The sequence below is a fragment of the Calypte anna genome, chromosome 27 (assembly GCF_003957555.1).
Source record: "Calypte anna isolate BGI_N300 chromosome 27, bCalAnn1_v1.p, whole genome shotgun sequence".
Lineage (NCBI taxonomy): Eukaryota > Metazoa > Chordata > Aves > Apodiformes > Trochilidae > Calypte > Calypte anna.
This window is the reverse complement of record NC_044272.1, coordinates 32,968-56,166: the sequence shown is the minus strand read 5'-3', so window position 1 is coordinate 56,166 and position 23,199 is coordinate 32,968. Positions and strand designations below refer to the sequence as shown.

The window sequence follows — 23,199 nt, the reverse complement described above, 5'->3', positions numbered from 1 at the left end:
TAAAGAAAATCTGTAGAGCAGGAAAATTATGTCCATATCCAAAATGCTTAAGTGAAACTGTGAAAAGGGAAATGTAAGGTTAAAAAACCAAACCAAACAACAAATAAAAAGCAGCCCTACTAAAATAAATTATGTAAAAGTTCTGAAATCAACACCACTTTTGAGGCAACCTTTCCAGAGACCTCTCAGGTTCCTTTCCTCTCTGAAGCACCTTTAAGTTGTATGGTTGTAAGAATAACTTTAACTATAGAAGCTATATGCATCTTTTAAGAATCACATTTTGATGATTATAAAAATTTATCTATTATACAACATAGGTCCAGCTACACTGAAAAAATTACACCGCTTATTGAAATACATTTCATTTTAGAAACAGACTACTAAATAGGTCTATACAAAAAACTCTAAAATAATTTCTGTAGTAAAATAAAGAGTGTGTTAGGAGAGCTACACAAACAAGATTTTTTTTTCTTTCTTTATAATGCTCAAATATACTGTGATACGTGGCTGGCTCACTCCATAGCCTGCACCCAAAAGCTGAAAAGAATCCATTACGATACACAGTGATACAATTAATGCTCTGTATTCATCTCACAGCCTTCCCGATTAGTACAAAGAAAACCAGGCCTATCCCCTCTTTGAGGAGAAGTCCAGGATATAAAAGCAAGCATACCTCATAAGCTGATATGAAATTATAAAATTCCACAAGTCTCAATATCTGAAATTTATAAAAGTCACCAATAAAACGCAAGCAAATTGGGCTGAGAGTCCCTGCTGGTTCCCAGGTCTAAAGGAGAGCTGCTGATCCAAAACAGGATTTTCCTTGGTTGTTAACCGATTAGAGGGAAAAAATTAGGACCACCTGCTAGGGCTAAGAGAAAGACAAAAGATCCTCATAGCCCTCTGTACTTCCAGGAGGGCATGTGCATAAAAATGGGAAAAATAGGTGGCTGGAAGCAAAGGTGTTAGTGGTGCTGTGCTGAACTGTTTTTTTCTGCCAGGTGTCTCAGAAAGCTGTCCTCACTCTGGCCTCTATGATTTAAAGGCTCACTCTTAAAAAGAGCTGGAGGGGGGGGTAAATGAGGAACAGGGGGGACTGGGAGATGATGTGGATGGTGAGGATGAGGGTGTAGGTGAAGGTGTGAATAGGGGTGGGGAATGGGGCGCGGAGGAAGCGTGCTCACTGGGTTCAGGTTGATGGGTGGAGTTGGGGCGGTAGGGACACTGACTACAGCAGGGACCGTGGTGGCAGAAGAAGTCGTGGAGAGGGGGATCTGGACAGCAGGTGAGACGTTGACAGGGCTGGTGACACGGAAGCACTTCTCCTTGTGTGCCTTCAGCATGTTGGAGAAGCGGAAGCGTTGGCCGCAGACATCACACGGGTACGGCTTCTCCCCTGTGTGAGTTCTGCGGTGCCTCTTCATATTTGGGCGACTGGTAAAGCTTTTCCCACAGATTTCACAGATAAAGGGCTTCTCTCCTGCAGAAGACAAGAGGCAGCAACCAGTCAGGCCCAGAACATCTGCAAAATACTTCGACATGCAAACAAACCACATCCTATAAAAGCTACGGACTGCAACCCTCAGCAAATCTGAGATCCTCTCTCACCTTGATGCACGAGACAGTCTTTTATAGGGCTTTGGCAAATGGGTACCTTCAGACCACAGTCACAAGGAAGTAAGCCTAGCCTCTCATTTCCCCCCCCTAGGGAAACAAAATTTTCAGGGTTGGAAGGGACCTTAAGATCACCCATCATGAGCAGGGACACCTCCCACTAGATCAGGATGCTCAGAGCCCTGTTCAGCCTGACCTTCAAAACTTTCAGGGATGAGGCTTGCACCACCTCTCAGGGCAACCTGTTCCAGTATTTCACCACCCTCATGGTGAACAGAACTCAAGAAAGTTAGATTTAACAGTAAGGTAAATTAACCCCTCCTGTCTGATTTTCTAGGATGTTTTGATTCCAAATGCCAAGGAAGGGAATACAGCTGGAGCTATAGGAAAGTTTTATCCTGGAGGTACTTGTGCTTTTCTGCAATAGGTTCTTACCAGTGTGTGTTTTCATGTGCTCATCAAAGTACTGTTTCATGTTGAAGTCTTTGCCACACCACTGGCACATGAACTGTTTGTGCCCAATGTGGATGCTCATGTGGGAACGCAGCTGGTACTTGTACTGAAACCTCTCATCACAGTTCTGCAACAGGAAAAGAAGAGCCACCCATGATTATTCAGGAAGCAGCACAGTCATGGGACAGCACTCAAATGTACTAAGTGAATGCGTAAAGAATACCTGAACTTGTTCCCATGCAGATCCTCACATAAAACTCAAAATTTAAATTATTTATCAAGAACAGTATTAGGTCTGCACTTAAAGGTCTGCTGGCACAAAAGCTTTGGCGAGGAGAGTGGAACTCTCCCAATCATGAGATGACAACAGCTGTTGGCAAAAGCCTGGTAAAGCCACAGCTATGCCAACAAAAAAAGTGCTTCTGTTGGCTTAAAGTAACATTTGGAGGTTTTGTAGCTCTGCCAGCAATCTCTGGTGGACTACAGCATGCCTCCACTAGAGGACTCTGCTCACACAGCAGAACAAAACAAAACAGCAGCTCTACCCAGGCTCATTTTTCAGCAAGCCAGTCTGTTTCCAGCTTATTGGTATGAGGCAGTTTCTTTCCTTACTAGTCAGGTGAACACATCCCTGATACACTCTCCCCCATCCCAACACACACTTGGTTTAAGAAATGCAAACTCAGAGCACTGTCCCTAGGCCTCCAGGAGGAAGCAGCTTGCAGTGAGGACAATAATTTGTTCCTTCAAGTGAAAATCAAGCCATAATTTGGTTATTTTCACTGTGAGCACTTCTATCTGTATCAAGTTACTGGACAGGGAAGGGATGAATAATGTAATTTGCATCAGGCTTCGTCATGAACACTGAAGGAAAATTAGGATTCAAATATTGCTGTAGTGTGTACTTATGGAGAAAAACCTAGAGACCAGAAGTAAAACCAAAGCAAATCTATTTAGGTTTCAATTAAATGGACTAGATAGATTAGATACTAGATGGACCCCCGCTCTGCTCTCTGCATGGAGAATTTTCCTCACAGTTTATGAACCTACACCTAATTCACAAGTCAATCAACTCAGCTTCCACCTACACTCCTCAAAGACAGTGTTACTAATTTTTTCACAACTTATGCTACCGTATCTAAAAACAGCAACAGTTGGCTGCCTCACCTCACATCTGAAAGGTTTCTCTCCAGAATGCTGTAGGGAATGTACTTTGAGAGACATACTGCGTTTGAAAGATTTTCCACAGGTTTCACATGTAAATGGCATGTCCTTTGTGTGTGCTGCAACACAACAGTATATTAGAGAGGGTTATTCCAACGCAAACAGTTCTTTGCCCCATTTTTTTCCTCCAACTCTTGAGCAGGAAAGTTATGAGTACTGACACCTTTTAAGTATCCAGATGTGTACACACACACATATATATTTTGCTTGCTGCCCAGTACTACAGACTTGAACTTTTTCGCTAAAAATAAAGCTCAGACAACTTAAGTTGCCTTATCATTTTTCTCCTCAAAAAGGGCAACTCTGAGCTAAGAATCACGAAGGTACATTATGAGGCAGAACCAACAGAAGGGCCCATTACTAACTCACCAACCATGTGTTTCCGCACGTGGGCCATGGTGTAGAACTTCTTTTCACAAATCTCACAAGAGAATTTCTTTTCTGCATATCCATGGACTATCTTGGTATGTTCGTGGAGGGACCAGAGCTTCTTGAAGGATTTATTACAGGAAACGCACTGAATGAATGGGATAAATAGAAGTTGAAATTAGAAAGATTCAGTGATTCCAGTTTGGGGAGTTAAGTCTCTCCAAGAGGAGGATCTCCCTCTTGCATGCCAAAAACAAGCCCAAAACAAGTCAAAATGCTGTATAATTTCTCAGACTGCATTTCAGCTTACTGTTTCACTCTTGAAACAATCACACGAATCAGCCCAATCAAGCAGGGTTACAGAGGACATTACCAGACTGTGTGTTGGTGCCACCTGAAGAGCACCAACTAACTTATTTCCAAATCGTAACAGCATAAACAGTTGAATGCAGCCCTCAAGGAGCTAACAAGGAGAAGACACTTCACAGGCACTGCTGGTGTGGGAAGAAGCCAAAAGAGGTGGGAGAAGGCCAACACCATCAAGTTGCCTTAGATCCATCTTCATATCCAGCCATCTTTCAGGACCACCTTCAAGGTTCAGGTCTAGCAGCCCAGGAACTAGTGTAGCTCTACACAGAAGACAGCTTCCATCTTAGAGCTCTTGACAATGCGGGCCGGTACCCAGCTCATACAGCAAAGCAAGCTGTCACCTCCATCTTCCATGTTCTGACTCTTCATTTTGAGGTATCAGTAGCAGTGTAGGTCTCAAACGACAATTTGAAAACCACGGTTTCATCTCTGTCCACAAGGGCTCCAAATGTCCAGAAAGTTGGCAATGAGCAGGATCCACAGGATTTCATCTCTCTTTTTCTCTCCCAATAGTCAGTTCCTGCTGAAGACTTGATAAAAGAAATCCTTGTACCATTTTTGAAATTCCAGAAAAAACTGTTGTCGCAAACTTGATGGCAGACACATATATGAGGACACCAAATCATTTTCAACTTTGAAGAGGAAAGAGGCTTAGAAACTGGCACACAGGGCACCAAAGCTTTTGTCTCTAAAAGTACCTAGTTGGTGGCATCTCAGAAACAAACTGCAGTCCTTGGGGGAGCAACGAAAACCGCTAAAGAGTAAAGCAATGCTAAGAAAATATAAAAAAATATCCTTTTATTTAAGGTTAAGTGAGCCCTTGAAGTTTAATCAACAACCAGCAGCAAGTAATTTAGCTCATGAATGCTGAGCACTACTAAAGAGTCTCAGGTGACAGCAGAAATTCCACAAAGGTGCTAATTTTGAAAGGATGAAAACCAGAATTCACCTGGAAAACCAGATATATTCCATCACTGAAAATACAGAGAGGAACCACCCATGTTTACCAGTTCAGTTATCGCTTATATAATGAAACCTTTTCTTTCCCCCTAGACAAAGCACCATATCCTCCCCCTTGACATATTAAACCTTACATAAATGTAACTTTCATACCCCCTTCCTCCTTTTGCCAAGTGTAATTAAAACAAATTAGCAGGCAACTGTGAAACAGATTCCAAATGTCAGGACAGAAAAAAAAAATTGTTGAACTTGGAGATACCTAGCAATACTTCTGGCACTGGAATTGCTTGAGGGAGTTTCTGGACCTTATTCTTCTGGTACTGGATATAAAAACCTGCTTCTACAACTTCTTTCCCTGTCACTTTTGGACATTGGAATGTAACCTCTGAGAAACACAAGTGTGTGTGCATGGATTACAGGATACTTTCTCAATTCTGTATCAGCCATTCAGACTTATTCATGAATTCCTTTATAAATCACAACATTTTATGCTATGAAAGAACCACCTGGATGATGGGGCATTCCTTAATTTACATATAAATGTTTTCTGTTACAAAAAACTTTTGAAGTGCTTATTTCAAAACTAACAAGGACTACTGAAATGTTCATGCATTTTACTAACTATGCTCAAGACTCATTATCTCATATTATACTCCTTCCTTCAGTCTACCTCCTATGAGCTGAAACAAGGAAAAACAGCATAACCATTACAGAGCTGCATTTGAGTCTCTGGGCAAAGAGAATGGCAATAAATATTTCAACTGTCTCCCACAGAGCAGAAATTGAATACCAATTCAGTTTAGCATTTAAGCAACCAACCAAAAAAAAAATCTTAAATCTTTTTGGTAAAACTCATTGGGACAGATAAAAAAAACCTCATTGCCCTACAAACTCTCAGCATTTCAGTTGCACAGAAATTAAACTCAAGCTGCTTTCATGCTGGCAGTGGGATTATTTCAGAAGTAGGTGGCAAGGCTGTGCCCAGTTTAACAAGAGAAAACCCACGTTTGAATCACCAGATAAAACAGTGCCCCAGTTTACAGGAGAACATAGATGCCTACAAGCAAAGTACAAAGCACGGATGAATCAGAAACTCTTAAACTCTTTCCACAACTTAAAACTTTCAAACGGTTCTATTACAGGTTCCATTGTTGTATAAAATTAAAAGCTGCAAATCTTCTGCTGAGAAAGACCAAAGAACTCTGTATTATCAGGGAGATTTACTGGGGTTTTTTGCACTGGGGAAAGGGCAGGCTCATGAACAGATCTTGCTGAATTCATACATTTCATATACATACAGGTACACCACTGTAAATTAGTTGTATATAATTCTCTCAGTAGGATTTTTAAATGTTACATCTTTACACCAGTTCAAATCCTGACTTTACTGGTTTCTTTCTCACCTGCTTGCCTCTCCAGTATTTTAGAAATTTCAGATTCCAATCCCAGTGAAGTGTTGTAATTCCATTCTCCCTTGAAACCTTACCTGGAGGTACTCTGTGACTGAGTTTCAGGGCACTGTAACACTCTGAACTTTAAAGCTAACGATAGCTGCAGGTGCTCAGCACCTGAAGGAGGGTTTATCCTGTCAAAGTACTTCTCACTGCAAATGCAACTTGTTTTCAGGCCAGTTACTCTTGACATTTGTTAAAGCAGCTTTGCGTTTTCCCCAACATGTAGTTAACTAACTAGAGTAGCTCTGCTAAAGCAGATGGCAGTTGCAACACTCAGTTCCCTGCAATTTACTTCTTTTGGAAGACACCAAAGTGTTGATACGTAGAGACAAGGTCTGGGTCAGGACCTGATCTGTGCAAAAGATTTCCCCCTCTGAAGTGTCCACTAGCTGTATCCAGGGCACGACAGAAGGTATGGAAATCTGGCAAGCAGGTGAGCAAACCTACCTGGATATTTTTTTCCACAGTCTGTTTGCTGGTGAAGGACAGCTCACTTTCTAGAACAAATTTTCTTCCCACATTTGTCGCAGATCTGCATGCGCCTGTGAGTGACGTTCATTGTGCTTCTCCAGGTACCAGCGAGTGTTAAACACCCTGGGGCACTTCTCACAGGTAAAGTCTCCTTCTCGTCACATTTTGATTCTGCACAGGTGCCTTGGGCTCCTTTGCAGCTTTCTTCTTACGCTTGGGGGGCTCCACACTCTTTCTACGACCTTGTAGTTCTGGGTGATGGGGAAGTTGTGGCTGCTGCAGCAGATTGCAGCTCTCCTTGTTCTCCTTTGTGCAACACTAACTTTTTCCACTCTTTTCTCTTTTTTCTTCTGCCTCTCATTTTCCTCATAATCATTACTGTCTTCAAGTGGCCTCGTCCCCACTGTCACCCTCCTCTTCCTCACTGCTGGTCTTAAGAACAGCAGTCTCTTTGGACTGGGAGGGGGACACCCTTCTCCCCTTTTGATACATTTAATGTTTGGTTGTTAAGGTTTTACCTCTACTATAATCTGCTCCCTTTTGTAAGTCACTTCATCTTCCTCTTCTTCCTCCTCCTCAGAGTCGTCAGAGTTTTCTCTATCTTCTTTCACAGCCGGACCTCTCCTACCGATCTGTTTCTCCCTGAAATATGGCTGCTCCTCTCTTCATGGAGGATGTGGTTTACTCATTTTGCTGTCCACCAACACAGGGTAAGGACTTCCTGACTCTCTCTTGTACGCTTTGGTGGACAGATCAAGCTCCTGGCTGGCACCATGATAAAACGTGGGTGGCACTTGACCGCGGCGACTGTCCTCTTGCGCCATCCCTGCTACATGTGTGGCACAGTTCTCAACCAACTGTTGGCAAGAATTGGCTGTTTGACTCATTTGGGGGGCCCTGATTCATGGAGCACCTTGAATCCCAGAAAACCAAGTAAGCAGCTTAAAATCCGTATGGACTCTCAAGAGTGATTCCTGTTCCATCTACACAGAATGAAGAAAATGTGATTCTCTGCTGGTATTTAGCACTGCTGAGTAGGTCACAGAATCCTGGGATTATGGCAAGAGCAGAACAGGAGTAATTATTCTTCTGAAGATAGTTGCCAGAAGAACCATTGAACATTTGATCTACAAAAGACAACAGAGAAAACAAAGTCAATTAAAAGAAAAGTAAACGTGGGGCTAAAATCTTCAAGCAAATTGTTTTGAGTTTACCGAAGGTAAAGCACAGGGTGTACCACCCATGGGCTGTACCTCCCAAGGCTAGATTTTCCTGTAATCCTAGCTCAAGCAAAACTGGTAATTTGGTACAAGCAATGCATATTTTGTAGGGACCAGAACAGGTACAAGACCACTGAGCTCTGGAAAGCAAAGATATTTATCTCTAATTAGTATTTTCCCTCTACCAAAGACCACTGCACCTGCCTCAAAGATGCATTTCTCCCCGAGCACTGATGGCTCCAAGACTCTGCTCTCCTCCCACACACCTCTCCATCAAAAAACATGCATGCCTACAGAGAAATACTCTTCTCCTTCCATAACTCCAAACAGGAGCCCATCCTTACCCTAGGAAGCAGACATCCTCTACCCAACAACATTACATCACTGTAGATATGTGGGAAGGAGACATTTTCAGCTTGCAGCACTAAATCAGATTAAGAATGCTGTGTCCCCTGCTTGTTTCCATCTAAGAGATCCCTCATGGATCCTCTTGATTTAAGGCACTTAGTTCTTTGTCTCATTCTTTCTTCCCCCAGCTACTTATTCCTCAATGCAGCAGCCAAACAATATTACATTTACCCATCTAAATTTCACTTGCAGTTATCCGAGTTGGAATTTGACCAGGACACCATTACTTCCTCTTGAAAAAAAAAAGAGAGAGAGAAAAAATAAAAATACCATGTGATCCCTACATGAATACAAGTAATCAAGCTCTTGCATCTAATTTTCACAAGAACAATTACGTTTTGGTAGCACAGTATTGCAATATCAAGCCAAGATTTTTTGGCTGTTCAGATCAAGTCAGAAACACATCGGAACTCCTGACCAAACTGCACACAAAGGTGTAAACCTATGACTACAGAGTGCAGAAGAAGAAAATCAAGGACAAAGCCTAAGAAACATCCCATGACCAGGGAACAGACAAGGGCCCTAACAGAAAATTGACTGAGCCCCTGAATGTGGAAAAAAAAACCAAAACATATCTTGCCATCACTTCACTCATTGAAAGAATATTCTGTATAATAAACCACTTGGTATGAACACAGTAACCACTTCAAATAAAAACATAGGGGAATATTCAGAGCTATCAAAGCTATTTGGTCTTAAAAAGCACTTCACTCTGCAGCATCAGTAACCCACTTTCACTTTAAATACACCTCCTGCTACCCTCAAGGGACCCACAACTTTCCAACATGACTGAACAGTCGAGCAGCTGGAGAAGCACAGCTTTCCTTGCATTGTTTTTCTTGACAGTTCTGAGACAGGAGTTTAACTACTGCCCGAAATATTTTAACAGAAAATGTAAGTTTCAACACCAAATGTAACAAAGCAGCATTTGAGGTTTTTTGTTGTTGGTTTTGTTTTGTTGGTTTTTTTTTTTTTTTTTTTTTTTTTTTTTTTTTTTTTTTTTTTTTTTTTTGTTTTTTTTTTTTTTTTTTTAAGATGAATCCATGTTTTTTAAGCTGCTCAAGAGCTTGAGCTCACAGGATGAATTTCAGACATCCTGCTAAGGGGAGCAATACAGGTTCTGATTAAAATATAAAAAGGATTTGCTGTTTCAAATCAATTTTTGAAGAAGCCTATGGAGACATACCAGTGAAGAGCAGCTGTATTACCAGCACAGAATGAAACTGTGGGGTCCATGCAACACCAAAGATCACACAAGAAAGGTTTACAAGCCCATGAATCTTAAAGACTCACTCAAACCAAGAAAAAGTGCAAACAACTTGCAGACGAATGCGTAGGTGGAGGAAACGTGCATGTGGGAGCAACACTTCATACAATGCTTTCTCTACTTCTAAAGAAAAAACACATTTCTTCACATCATCTGTGCTAAAAATAGAGCCATTTCTAGCCAAGAGCATGAGCACCTGCCCCAGATGAAAATGGAAAAAATGCCTGGAAATCAGCACAGACCAAATGCAAGATATTCAAGAGACTTTTAAATGTGTCCTTACTTTGCCCACAGAGAGGGCCCAGCTTGATGCTCACTATCTCCTAATTTCATCAAACATGTGCCAAGGACTTCAGTTTCAACTTCTGGCACACGGCCACCAGAAGCAGATGTGGATGGTGAAGAAAACTTCTTACAGCCTTCAGTAAAGAGTCATTTCTGCCTCCCGAGGTCCTGGCCTGGCCTCCAGCTGTTTGCCCACTCTTCCCAACCCAGCTGCCAGCTCCCAGGGCCACTTCACTGCTCATTCCTCCTGCCAGGATGCTGCTGCTGGCTCCCATTTGAAAGGAAGCACATGGGGGTTTCTCCACATCCAGCCACTACTGGTCAATAGAATTTAATTTCCTTTTTTAAAAATTTTAACCAGTTTAATTGCTGCCCATAGCAAAGTTATCAATATTAGCACTGAAAACTGTCAGGCATTGGTCTAATTCACTTCGCTGGAGTCTGGCAAGCCTAGAAGGAGTGCAAGCACAAGGGTCATTTGTCTGCTCACACAGACAGCACTGTATCATTTTATTACTTACTCAACATCTGGAAGTTCCCCCCATTATAGCCATAAGGACCAGCAAATTCCTTTAAAATAATAATAATAATAATAAAAAATATATCCATGTCTCAGTTGACAAATCAGTGGCATTTACCACAGAAGTTTTGCCCACCCCAGGAGGAAAAACAGGAGTAAGGAGAGGGGCCTGAGGCTTTCCTGCAGCTCCCTTACTGCTTGCATGGGAAGTGAATACTATGAAAGAAGAGATGGTGATAGTCAACATCCAACATTAAAAAAGCATTAATTAATTAGCTACCCATGATCTGCTTTCTTTGCTATAATACAGCCTCTCAAACCAAACATTTAAGGGTAATGTTTTGTTTCTGCTTACAAGCTGCTTGTAGTAGATTTCACTTTCAACTTGGTATCCTGCTCACAAGCTTAATATAGCTCAGGAGACACCATGACAAAATTATTCTTCCAGAGGCAGACAGCCCCTAATACATGGGGACATCTGAGCCCCAGCAACACAGAAATACCACCTACCTTACACCAGCATCACAAATAATTTGCACATTTCCTTTACAGTGTAAGACCTACAACTCCATACACCCCCAAATTTTTTTTCTCCCCCTCTTCAGTTTAAGGGCAGACAGAGCTTAGTTTAACAGCAGCTTGCAAATGGAAAAAAACCCAAACAAATCAACAGGCATCAAGGAGGCATGAATAGGTTGCCCACTCTGCCACTTTGGTATTTAAACCACGATGCAGAAAACCAATTTCAATAAGCAAGCTTGATCATCTTGAAATATTAATTTTTCTTTGCCATAAAGCAAGATTTCTCTCAGAGTCCAGTTGGAAAAAGTTAAGAAAATAACTATAATTGGGTTATAATTAAAGGCAACACCATTTTGCAAATGCATCAATCTGGATTCAGGATGCTGGATGCCTTTTGGTTGGAAGCTACAATCCAGCAGCTCCATAAAGTCCTGGGGCAACCAGATTTGCAAGTGGTGAACAACCCTGTGCATAAATAATTAATTTCCATATTTGAAGATAATGTGCCAATTTCAAACCAGGCAAGGAGCTGTTGAAGAATTACACTCCAAAGAGTGGGACAACAGGGGTAGGGCAGTGGTTGAAGGAGGAGAGATTGATTAAACACCACTCCAAAATTATGCCAAACCTGGGACAGTTAGTCTGACTTTAACCACCCAAATTTGGAACCAAAATTGAAGCACCAACATGCCTGCCTCCTTTCTCCTCATCAGGTAGAATTGTCTAGTAAAGTTAAACCTGTGTGAATTGAGAATGCAACAGGAGAGGTCAAAAAAGCAGCATCTTTCCAAGCTAAGCACTTTCACTCTTATTAGTCACATCACTTGGACACAGAAAAAAGTATTAGAAGCATGATAAATCACCACATATAACTAAGGCTGCTAAGGGAAACATATAATTCTGGTAAGTAGGAATGTAGAGGTAAGGTAAGAGTGTGGCTATTCACTTAGCTTCTGTTATTATTAATTGGTGTCAGGCAGGCAGGACAGGAATACATGAAAATGCACCTGAAAAATGTAATTTTCAGTGCACAGATACAACTTAGCTTCCTGTATACTGTCCAGCACAAAGTTCTGCAGTATATTTCCTAAAAATAACAAAACATTAAAGCTTTCTCACTTCTGCTCTACAAAACCCTAAGGTAACCCTGAACAGCACATTAGCAAGAAATGCCATGAAATTACAACGTGAAGACACAAAGTGCTGGACTAAAATGGTTCCAGTCCCCCTTCAGTTCAATACCTCAGCTTTATTTCAGACCACCCGAAAACCACAAATTTTCTATCTCCTCGCACAGTTCGAAGAACAGGTGCATGAAACAAAATAGCACAGGCAGAGCAGTTCCCAGCCAGTGGCGAAACACATCTGGTACAAGTTGCATCATGTCAGCGGGTAGCAATCAGGTCTAAAACACAAGAGGGAATTATTTATATCATTGTACAATCACTCTTTTCTTGAGCATCTCAGCTGCTCTAAAAGCAAAAAAAACGTGGAAGTATGTTCTTAAGTGATAAGTTTTCTCCCAAGAGACAGCATTTAGCACATACTCACAGGTTTTTGCATGTCTATGGCTAAGTGCTCAAGCCTGCCTTTGCCCACGGAAATGCAAAATAAAAAGACTTAACTGCTGCTAACGAGCTCTTCAGTCACCTGCTGGACAGGGGACAGCTTGTGTTAGGGGACAGACAGCTTGTGACACCCACCTCCGACATGGTATCTGCAGTAGGTTTGCTCTCAGCAGAGCTACAAAGGAAAGGAGGGAAGAATAATCCCATCTGCTGGATCAGGAGGACAATTTTGTGCAGCTGAGGCAGGCTTTGGGAGTATGGAGGGAGTTACATAGCAAGAGGATCTCTGGAAGCAGCGTTCATGACAATTCCAGGGTCTGTTCTGTAGAAAAATCCAGAAAAATCGTAACTCTTTTCTTTGCGCCGCGAGCTCGAAATTCACTTAAAACAGATTTTCCTATCAAATCAGAAAAAAGATGAGCTGTTAAACGGGACGTGGCGTGCTGCATTGCATTTGGGTGAAATTAAAGCCACGCCACATATTTGGGCACCTCTGTCTCAAACGGATTAGTCTTGGTACAGCTCAGCAAACTGACACGCACACCATAAAACCCAACAACGCTGGCAGCCTCTGAAAGTATTGCAGGGAGTCTTGGCAGGGAAACAAGACTGGAGAGTGAATAAATACTGTCCAGTTCTCAAAGGAAAGGTCCAGGCACAAGTATGCTCGACAGGGTGGCATATGGAAGCATGAAGAATCAAGTCCAGCATCAGGACAGTCCCACCTTCCAGTTAATTTTACCTTCCCCCCCCCCCATTCTTAAAATATTCCATGATAGGTATCTTGCTAACTCAGCAGGCAACATATTTTCACTGTATATAGCTGGCTACTTGCCTCTAAGTATTTGGCAGTCCAAGGGAAAATGAAGCAGACCATATTTTCAATTCCAGAAAAATGCCTTACATATAATATCCTGCAGCTGAAAGATAAAAACTGCGATAAAAACCCTTCAGGGTTTTTTTATATTTCTTAAGATTAATTATTTGTCTGTCTCTAGAACTGGTTTGAGGGACAAAGGCTTTCAAACCAGTGCTTTCCGGAACTGTGAATCTGGATTTTTTTCAAGCATTATCTCCACAGAAAACACTTTGAGAGGCTGCCACTTCAGAATTCAACAGCATTCTAATCCCTCATCTTTTGCAATAAGATGAAGGCTTTCTATTGTCCATGAACTACTTTAAAGCATAAGAGTCATAAACCTCAGCATTTTTTTTTAATGGGCAAAACCATCTTGAAAGAAGTTCTAGAACACCACGATACATGCTCAAATTAAAAGCCAAAGCCTTCCTACTACCTAAATATATAGAATTTAAACACCTGTGACTGATTTAGGAATTTTCCTGTATTCAAATCTGTTGTGCCTCTTCTCTGACTTTCAATACAAAAAAAAGAGAGCAATATTAAAACAAAACCACTTAACAAAGTGGTTGCCACTTAACAAAAGCCACTGACACATACATACCTATCTTTCAAATTTATTATTTTTCTGTCATTATCTCATAACTTGAAGGCACATACATGAAGCAAAAGGAAAAAAAAGTAAAAACCCCACATTAGCAGATTCTATCCTTCCAAATTTGTATACCCATCAAAATATGTGCCAGAAATTCAAAACTACCCACTGTTACACTACTGAAGGGCAGCTGTTTCACCCTTTGCTTCCTCCCTCTTCCAAATCCCTGATGGCTGCCTAGTTTTCTTCTTTCCTCTTGTTTGCATCATTATCTGCACATCGATCTTACAGACTAGTAAAAGCCACTACTATTTAAACCTGTCAATTTATAGTCGCAGATGTCAGCTATGACACTACTTATTAAACATCCCTGCTTCATTCTAAGCTTGCAAATGATTGCACTATCAATGGCTCCCAACAAAGCCATAGGAAAACAAAAAGGAAATCTCTCATCAAGATCTGTACTTCTCTTTGCCAAAGTTAACATTTTTCCTCACAGAGGGGAGGAGTGGAAGAAAGAGGCACTAGATGTGTATCAGTCTCTTTGAATATGTAGATGGAGATAAGTTGAAAGAGCTAAAAAAAATGTAAATTGTCTGTCCTGCCAGGTAAAGCTAACAGGTAGCACTTCCATCTGGACATTTATTCTGGAAGAAAGGTGGTTTTCCCTTGGTTTAAGCTGGCAGCAAAAGCTTGGCAATAATTAATAAACTTTTTCTACTTAGAATTGACTCATCTCCTCCCCTAACAAGCCCTGAAGGAGACTTTGGCAAGATGCAGACTGGAGGTAACTTCTGTGTATTTTACAGGCTTCAGTATAAGAAAAAATAAATCACAGACTCAATTATTTGCTTCCAGCTTTTTGTTGATCAGCCTGGATCACACAGCACATAATGCTGTGCATCATTTCTCTTTTACACTGTAATAATAATGGAACCTTGAGCTAATCTGAGCTGCGAGTGTGAAGTTATACATATGCACTTTACAATCCCTCAGTCACAGTTTAATGTAGCTTTTAAAAAACATTTGGAATAATTTCCTACCAGTCTACCAGTCTACCAGTTTAATTTAAAAAAACACAAAACCAAACATGCTAAATATTTTTTAATTTTGCTAAGAGTGGCATGTCGTAGGAAAAATAAGGTTTAAATAGCAAAATCTTCCTTGACTTCGTGATCTAAAATAAAGTTTTCTCTTCTTAACATCACCGGAATGTGCTTATAGATGGTTTTAAAATTCTCTCCCTCATTTCGCGATCTTTACACACTAGATGATTTTGACCCTGAAACCAGAAACAAGCTTGTAAAAACCTCCATAGCAACAACAACAAAAAAAAGCTTGCAGCAGCTGCCCAACTGCCCTCTGCACAGTGGCAGATGGACTGCCAAGGAAGGAGCTCGACTCCTGGCAATTGCAATCAGTACCAGGAGCTTTCCCTTCTTTTCCTTACCTGGGCTTCTCCAAGCATCTCCTCCTTTCATACTGCCCAGAAAAACACACCTGCATTAGCCTGTAGAGTTTCAGGTTTAGAACTTCTATCAGCATCTGAATGGCCAAAGCACTGCTTGGATCAAGCCCGGATAAGCCTGTGCTTAGTACCCAGATGATTTGTGGTGTGCTCTCACAAGCACAAATCACCAGCAGAAGTTTAAGTAACCTCGTGTTGACAAAGTTTCAGTGTGCCAATACCAAAACTAAACCATTGTAAGTGTTTCTCCTTGCACAATGTCACAACGCTCCCGTAAGTCCTGAAGAACCATTGCTCTGGTTATCTCCCACTCCAAATCACTGCCTTGTTTTGAGCTACTGCATCTTCTTGAAACAGGACACACAGAGTTTATTTTAGATCCCCAATGTAAACTTTTGGAAAACAGACCGACCTGCTTTTACAATATTTACATAATTTAACAAAGCACATTTACCAACACACCAATTTTATCAGCTTCCAAGAAATAATAACCAAGTGACAAGACCTCAGCACGACTCCTGTTCGCACATACTCTACCTTTACAAGCAGAAAGTCCACCCAGAATCTCCTTCGAGTGACCAGAGTTCCCCAAAGAAAGGTAAAAGCTGTCCAGCACCTCCGTGCATGATCCACACACACAAGTGCAGTTCTCTTCCCACTGCACAGTAGATTTTATACCCAGTTTTTTCCTCTCTTAATTCGTTATGCAGCTATGGGCATCTTATCTCTGCTTTGTATTTAAATTTCCTCTGGGCAAAGTGAGGACAATTACCATGAAAAGGCCAAAGTTACTTCTTCATTTGAATCTGAGCAGGTGGCAGTGCACTCCTGCCCTATTTATATGCCAATGTTGCTATTCTTATGGTTGCAAGGTGAGATATGCCCTGGGAAATTGGTCTGCCTGGAAAATAACCATTCCTTGGAATAAATATTCAGCTGGATCAACTCTCTGAAGCAGCTCACTCTGCAGCTTCATGGATACCATCCTTTGCAAGATTTTGCTTCCTGAAATAATAAATTTGTTCCACGGGTGCACTCCGGCTTTCACCTTCCAGAACATACCCCGGTAAGAGCAGCAGAAGCTCAATAACAAAGCTGTGGAAAGCAACTGAGGATTATGCTTAAGAAATGCTTGAAAAAATAATTTATTTTCAAGAACCTGTAGAAAACAGGATTTTTTTTTTTCTCAAATTACTTCAGCCTTTATATAACCCATGCTTTCATTTAAATAAAAGTTTCTTATGATTTTGAGAAAAAATATTCTCATGTAAGAGTTCTTTCCTAACTGACATGTTACAATCTAACCCCACAGCTTTACCTTTAAGAGCAGCAGGATCAGAGTTTCAGGCATCAAGTCAAATCTGCATCTTGGCAAAGGGCTGATCAAAGTAACACAGAAACCACCTCAGGACCTGTTCCGAGGTGCAGAGATTCTAAATCTCAGCAGTGAAATGCTGTCTTTACAGCAGCCAGTAAGTTTCAAGATAAGAGGGAGAACACTTGGAAAAAAAAAGCAACCAAACCAACATTTTTATTTTCCTTCTTGGCAAAAAGAAGCAACAGCTACTCAACTTTCCAAGCAAGACAGGGAGTAGCTTCTCAGTAACAATTTCAGTAAGGCTGGGGTTATTTTAACTTCATCGTATTGTCTGAAATGAAAGTGCTTAAATTTAAAGTGAGCATGGACTGTGCACAGGAGGGATTATGTTAAACGCTTTTATAGCACTAGTGGGCTAATTAATCTATCAAAGATAAGCAGAAGGTGGCATTCTTCATCAAGAAATCTACATGTTAGAGGAAAAGATATGAAAATCTAAAAGAGAGAAAAGAAAACAGACTGGCTTAGGCAACAGGTGTTAAAAAAAGCAGTACAAAAGAGTGCAATAAAGAAGGGGTAAGGTGAGAGGATGCCAAACAGGAAAAATGAAGTATTGGAATGAATTTAGAAAGGTGCCAAGTGGAAGAAAATCACAACCAGGTATGTGTTAAAACACAACTGCCTGGCAAAACTTTGCAATTACATAGAGGACATCATTGTTTTCTCAGACCTTTAACTGCAGTCAGCATGGCATTTCATTTTAACAGATTTTGTCCTTCAGGTTAAAGTGTGAAATGAATGTTTCAAGACATGCACTCCTCATCAAGCAAATTGGAGATTCTCAGCAGCTGTTTTTAGTATTTTATGATGTGGGCAATGATTTCTTATACTATCTTTCTGTCCCTGCTAAAGACTTCTGAAGTCACCTCTACTTCCCACAACTTGTATTTTCAGTCTGTCAGGCCCGGTGGTGTCACAGCATGGTAAGCACCTGTCTCAAGGCAAGTCCCTCATAAAGTGACATGTGGCTTAAACACAAGAAATCTAAGCACAGTCCAGGCCACCTAACACAGAACTTGGAGAATTTACTTCAGCGAGAAAGCACACAAAATACACCAATAAATGATAATACACCTGAATCCAGCATTTGTGGGAGAAGCACCTCAAATTTGCTACCCTGAAAAGCAGAAAAAGTGAATGGGATTAAAGGACAGAGCTGCCATCATTGGATGCAATTTGTTAGAAAGGAGAGAACCAGAAAACCTACAGGATGCCAAGCAGGAAGGAGAGTTTCTTCTTTAAAACATAACTAGCAAAAAATACCTTCATCAATCAGAAATCATAAATACTCCTGTCCAAAAATATTACAGTGATACTGCCAGTTGACAGCCCTTGGTATGTGCTGGGACACCAGACACTGAGAGCAATCAGGCTTTTCATTAGAAATAATCTGCTTTCTACCATTAAAATTCACAGTTGTCACTGTATGGAATTTGTCTTCAAACAGCACTATTAATACACATTCCGTAATTCCCTTTTCATCACATAAGCACTAAAAAGGCTTAAGTCAGCATGATCTGCAAGCAACTGTGCTATTCAGAACAGATTTTTTACTGCCTTCCATGAGACTAGTCAGAGGAAAGGCAAAGTTCTATCAAGCTTTCTGCACCTGCAAGGTTCAGCTCTGCTCCAATTCAAATATTTGTAACTTTTTGTGTACAACATTCCCGTAAAAGAAGGTATGTGGATCAATGGATGCTTGTCTGCAAATTTTCAACTATAAAACTTGATGCTTGTAAAAATGAAGAGCTCTACTACCTTATCCTGCCAGCCTGTCTTTGTACGGGTACCACAAATATTCCTCCAAAATTCCATCTGAAAATGTTTTTGTTCATTTAGTACCCAGCACAGAATGAAATTGGTTTAACAAGTTTTGCCTCAAGTTAAGCTGGATCCCAACCCCAGTAACCTGTCCTCAAGCAGGCTCACCTGACTTTCTTACTACATTCCTAAAATCACTTTTCCACTTAAAGAATCAAGTTTCAAAACTTAAAAATACTGTTATAAGAGAACATAAAGTACTGGTAGTTGCTTAGCATAGCTAAATGTTTCTCTTGAGTGAAAACTAGGAGTCTGAAACCTCCTCAGGGAAGGGTGTCTGAAAGTGTCAAAGAAACTAATGCAAGCTGCTTGTGTTAATGAGTTTAAGCTGCTGGCACCAGAGCTGCAACCAGAGTTTCACTCTCCACGCAATTGTTTTTTTTCAGGAGGGAGGAGCAACCTGAAAACCACCAATTTAAAATCACTTGGAAAAGAAAGCGTTTGCGAAGGTGATTTGGATATGGGATACTAGAAGTTTAGGTTACAATGAATGTTTCGACTCAGCTAGGAAACTGTTATTAAGAAAGCTGCATTAATTTTGCTTCAGAGTTATAAGCAAACCCCACCCACTTTCCAAAATATTGGAAATTAAGATCCTGCAAAGACTCAACAGTCACACTTACACACTCGGAAAGAGAAGTGTTTAAACAGAGTTTGCAACTTCAAGGACAAATCATGTTTTTATTGAGATGTTCTTAAAGGCATAAAAATTGTTACTTCTAGACAAAACAACCTTATGTTAACAGAGATTAATTATTTAGATTTTTCATTAAAAATGTGCTATTGCAGGGTTTTTAAAATATGTAAACCTAATATTTACAGTGGAAACAGCTGGAAGTTGGACTTTCAGATTCACAGAAAGAAAAGGTTAAAAAAAAATAAACGTTCTTATTGGAATAAAACTGAAATAATTCAACCATGCTCCCTCAGCTTGAGGAAGCTCAAGCCATTACAGGGTGATGTCAACTGCAGCAAATATCTCCACCGATATTTAAAGTGTGTAACTTCATGATAAGAAAACAATCTCCACAAAAAACTCCACTTTTTTTTTTTCTAACTATGAAAAGGAAAAAACACAAACTTTGGTATCATAAGATTCTGAAAAGACAGAAAGTATATATTTATCACAATGAAAACTAATACTGTTTTAAAAAAGCAAAACTATGTTCTCTAAAAATTTACTTCATCTTCCACTTAGATGCCAAGATCTGGATGCTGCATGGAGAGAGCCATTTCACTGCTCAACACACATTGAGATCAGCTCTTCTGGGCTGTAGGAATTTAACCAAGTTAGAAAATAATTATAAAATGTTTTAATAGAATAATATCCACAGAATTAGGTTTCTAGAGAACGTATCAATCTTCTCAGCTACTTGGGACTTACTTCCAATGATTTTTTTTTTTTTAGGGGAGTTAGAAGGAATTTTATTCTCTGATGAGATATATTATAGCGTGTCACAGTGAAATAGGTCACAGATGACATGTAGTTTTGTAATCACCTTAAATATACCTGTGCCTATCTCAAAAATGCTATTGGTACACCATTCTTCCATCAGGCACTGATCTGGCCTGTTGTATCAAGACAGGAAGATGGGATAATGTTTACTGAAAATATCTATTTAATGCCACTGCACTTCCAGGACTCTTCCCAAGTCATTCTTCCACACACACCTCATGCTCAGACAAAGGATGTTTGATCCATAAGCAACTTCTTGTACATATACTTCTCCTCTATATATGAAATCACACCTCTCAGCCTGAAATTTCCACATTTTGTGATTTGGGCAATGAGAATAAAAACGGAACATCCTGATATCTTGCACTTGCACCATAACCTGACAAACTGCCTTTAAAATTTCACTCTTCCAGGTACCTAACCCCTCATATAGAACTGCTGAAGAATATGCCCTCCAGTAAACATATCCTGTATCAGGATTAGGTGAGAAGAAACAACAGTATAATCAAATCAGACCATCGAAATAAATGAACAACAGCCTAAATGCCAAAGTCTCTTTTGACCATGTAAAGATGTGAAAGTTTTTTTTTCCAAATACTAAGCCACAAAACATTTACTGATCTTCCTCAATACAACTGGTTTCTATCACTGGAAATAAATGCTGAAGTAGCCAAATATTAGACAGAATCAGAAATATTATGTCTCTGACATCCTGTTGCATGCAATTGCTTAGAAAAATAAAAAACCTTCATGATTTTGTACTTTTCAACACACGCTCTCTGAAGAAGCTTTCAAAATTTCTACTCATTCACACAGTGAGTTTCCTCTGCACCTCAACTTTGTACGTTTGGCTGCCTAGGGCAGGAACTGGACTTCCCATCCACTCACCATACCAACCCCCATACTGCAACCACTTGATTAACTTCTATAAAGCAGGAAAAAATGCACCTTGAAAGCAGGGGTTTTGAGAGGTACTGATGGTCCTAGGTCCACATAAAAGATGTAAATTATCTGTTGCTAGAATAGGTTCTTTTAATACAAGATTTTCCCACTCCACAGCCTTTTTAACCACACCGGTGCCTCCAGTCTTGCATCTATAAAATACATTTTAGTATAAATCAAGAGAGTACCACAGCTTCCACAGGCCAGCAATCAAGCTGTAGTGGGTGAAGCACAGTGACAAATCAAAGTGCACGAGCCCATCCTTCCCGAACCAGTGCTCACACACATACCCCACACCATCATTCTCTTGATTCTCGGTGCACACACCACTGTCAACAAAGCATGTGCCAGTTGCCATTCCCAGAACAATACAGCTCAGGTCATCCCCTGAAAAGATAAGAATGCACATTCCTCACATCCTTTAAGTCTACAGTACTTCCCTGGCTCTTACTTAAATCACTCCCCACTGTACAAGATGCCACAACTCACTTGTCATTAAGGATACTGGCGTAATACTATTTATTAAGACTGAAGAGTAATATTATCTTGAAGCTCCACTTTTAATTCTAGCAATACCTCGATACCTGTACCAAGACATCCCGAAAGTTTACCGAAATCAGAACGAGCCCCAAACAAAACCTCAGGACTCACCACAACATCTGTCCTGCCAGCAACGAGAAGGGGAAGATAACCAAGCAAAAGACCGAGAGAGAAAACATCTGATTTTTTTTTCCTTTGTAACTCCCCCCCTTAGACCCACGGCCAGCTCCTGGAGATGGTAACATTTCGTTGCTTCACCTCCCAAATGACAACTCCAGTCCCAGGAGCAAGTGCATCCAACAGTCACGTCCCCTCCTCACCATCACCGTGCACGGAGGCACAGCCAAGAGTGACACGGAGGAAGGAGAAGGCTGCCTGTGTCGCCCCCCCCGCCCACACTCCTCAGGAGGGGGCTGGAAAAAGAAGGCAAAAACCCGTTTTGGGGTGCGGAAGATGTGGAAAGACGGTCCAGCACAGAGAAATCCAACAAGATTTTTATTAGGGTTTTTCTTGTTTTTTTAAACCCCAACTGCTACGGTGCACCTCACCTTCCCTCCCCCAGGCAGGTGGCACAGCCCGCTCCTGCCCGCAGGGTGCTGCTCCCCCGGCCCTCGGGCACCATTCCACCCCCGCCCGCTCCCCTCCTCCCGCGGGGACACCCCGGGGCTGCACCTCCTCAGCCCAGAGTGAGCTGGTGGTATCCTGCACACGCACCCTGCTCCCCCGAGGGGCTGCGGAGCGGGGACGGCGCGGCCTCAACATCTCCCCCCACCCCCTCTTACAAGCCCGGAGGTGGCTCTACCCCCGCTCCCTCCGTCACCCACCCCCAGGCTGGGCCTAGTGCTGCTTGGCGGCTGCCGCCAGGCCCGAGAAGAAGGAGGGGGGAGGAAAAAAAAAAAAAGAAAAAAAGAAAAAAAAAAAAAGGAAGGGGGGGGATGGAAATCCCAAACCGAGCGGACGGCCCACACTCACCCAGGCCGATCCCCTCAGGGCCGCCCCCGCCGCCTTCCATGCCGGGCAGCGAGGGGAGGGGGGCACAGGCGAGGCGGCGGAGGGCGGGTGATGGAGGAGGCGAGGCGGGAGGGCGGAGGGCAGGACGGCCGGGGGGGGGCCTCCCTCCGCTCGCCACCCTCCCCTCCCTCTCAAACACTCGAGCAGCCGCTGCCTCAGGCACAGGCCCCGTCGAGCGGACGCGGCTCACACTCCCGCTCCTCCCCCCCTCACCCACTGACTGCCGCCGCAGCGCTACGTGGCCACCAGTCTCGCGACTGCCGCCGCCGCGCGCACGCGCGTGCCGGCTTTCGGGGGGGGGACCTGGGGAGGGGGGGGCGCGGGGGCGCCCGGGTGTGGGGGGGGAACAGTAAGGAGAGGGGGGGAGGAGGCGTTTACCGCGCCCGCTGTGAGGGGAGGGGAAAGGGCGGGGGGGGGAAAGGAGG

At 41.9% G+C, this 23,199-nt stretch overlaps 1 protein-coding gene across 1 annotated transcript; it reads right to left on the bottom strand.

Moving 5' to 3' along the window:
• Positions 1–965: 965 nt before the first annotated feature.
• ZNF652 (zinc finger protein 652) lies at positions 966–23,055 on the bottom strand. Its single transcript, XM_030466032.1, is given in 11 exon segments — positions 966–1,480; positions 2,050–2,194; positions 3,235–3,350; positions 3,661–3,808; positions 6,891–6,953; positions 6,955–7,002; positions 7,004–7,303; positions 7,305–7,376; positions 7,378–7,428; positions 7,430–8,041; positions 22,736–23,055. Coding segments are annotated over 10 exon segments (1,830 nt in total). The 5' UTR covers positions 7,802–8,041; positions 22,736–23,055.
• Positions 23,056–23,199: the final 144 nt, after the last annotated feature.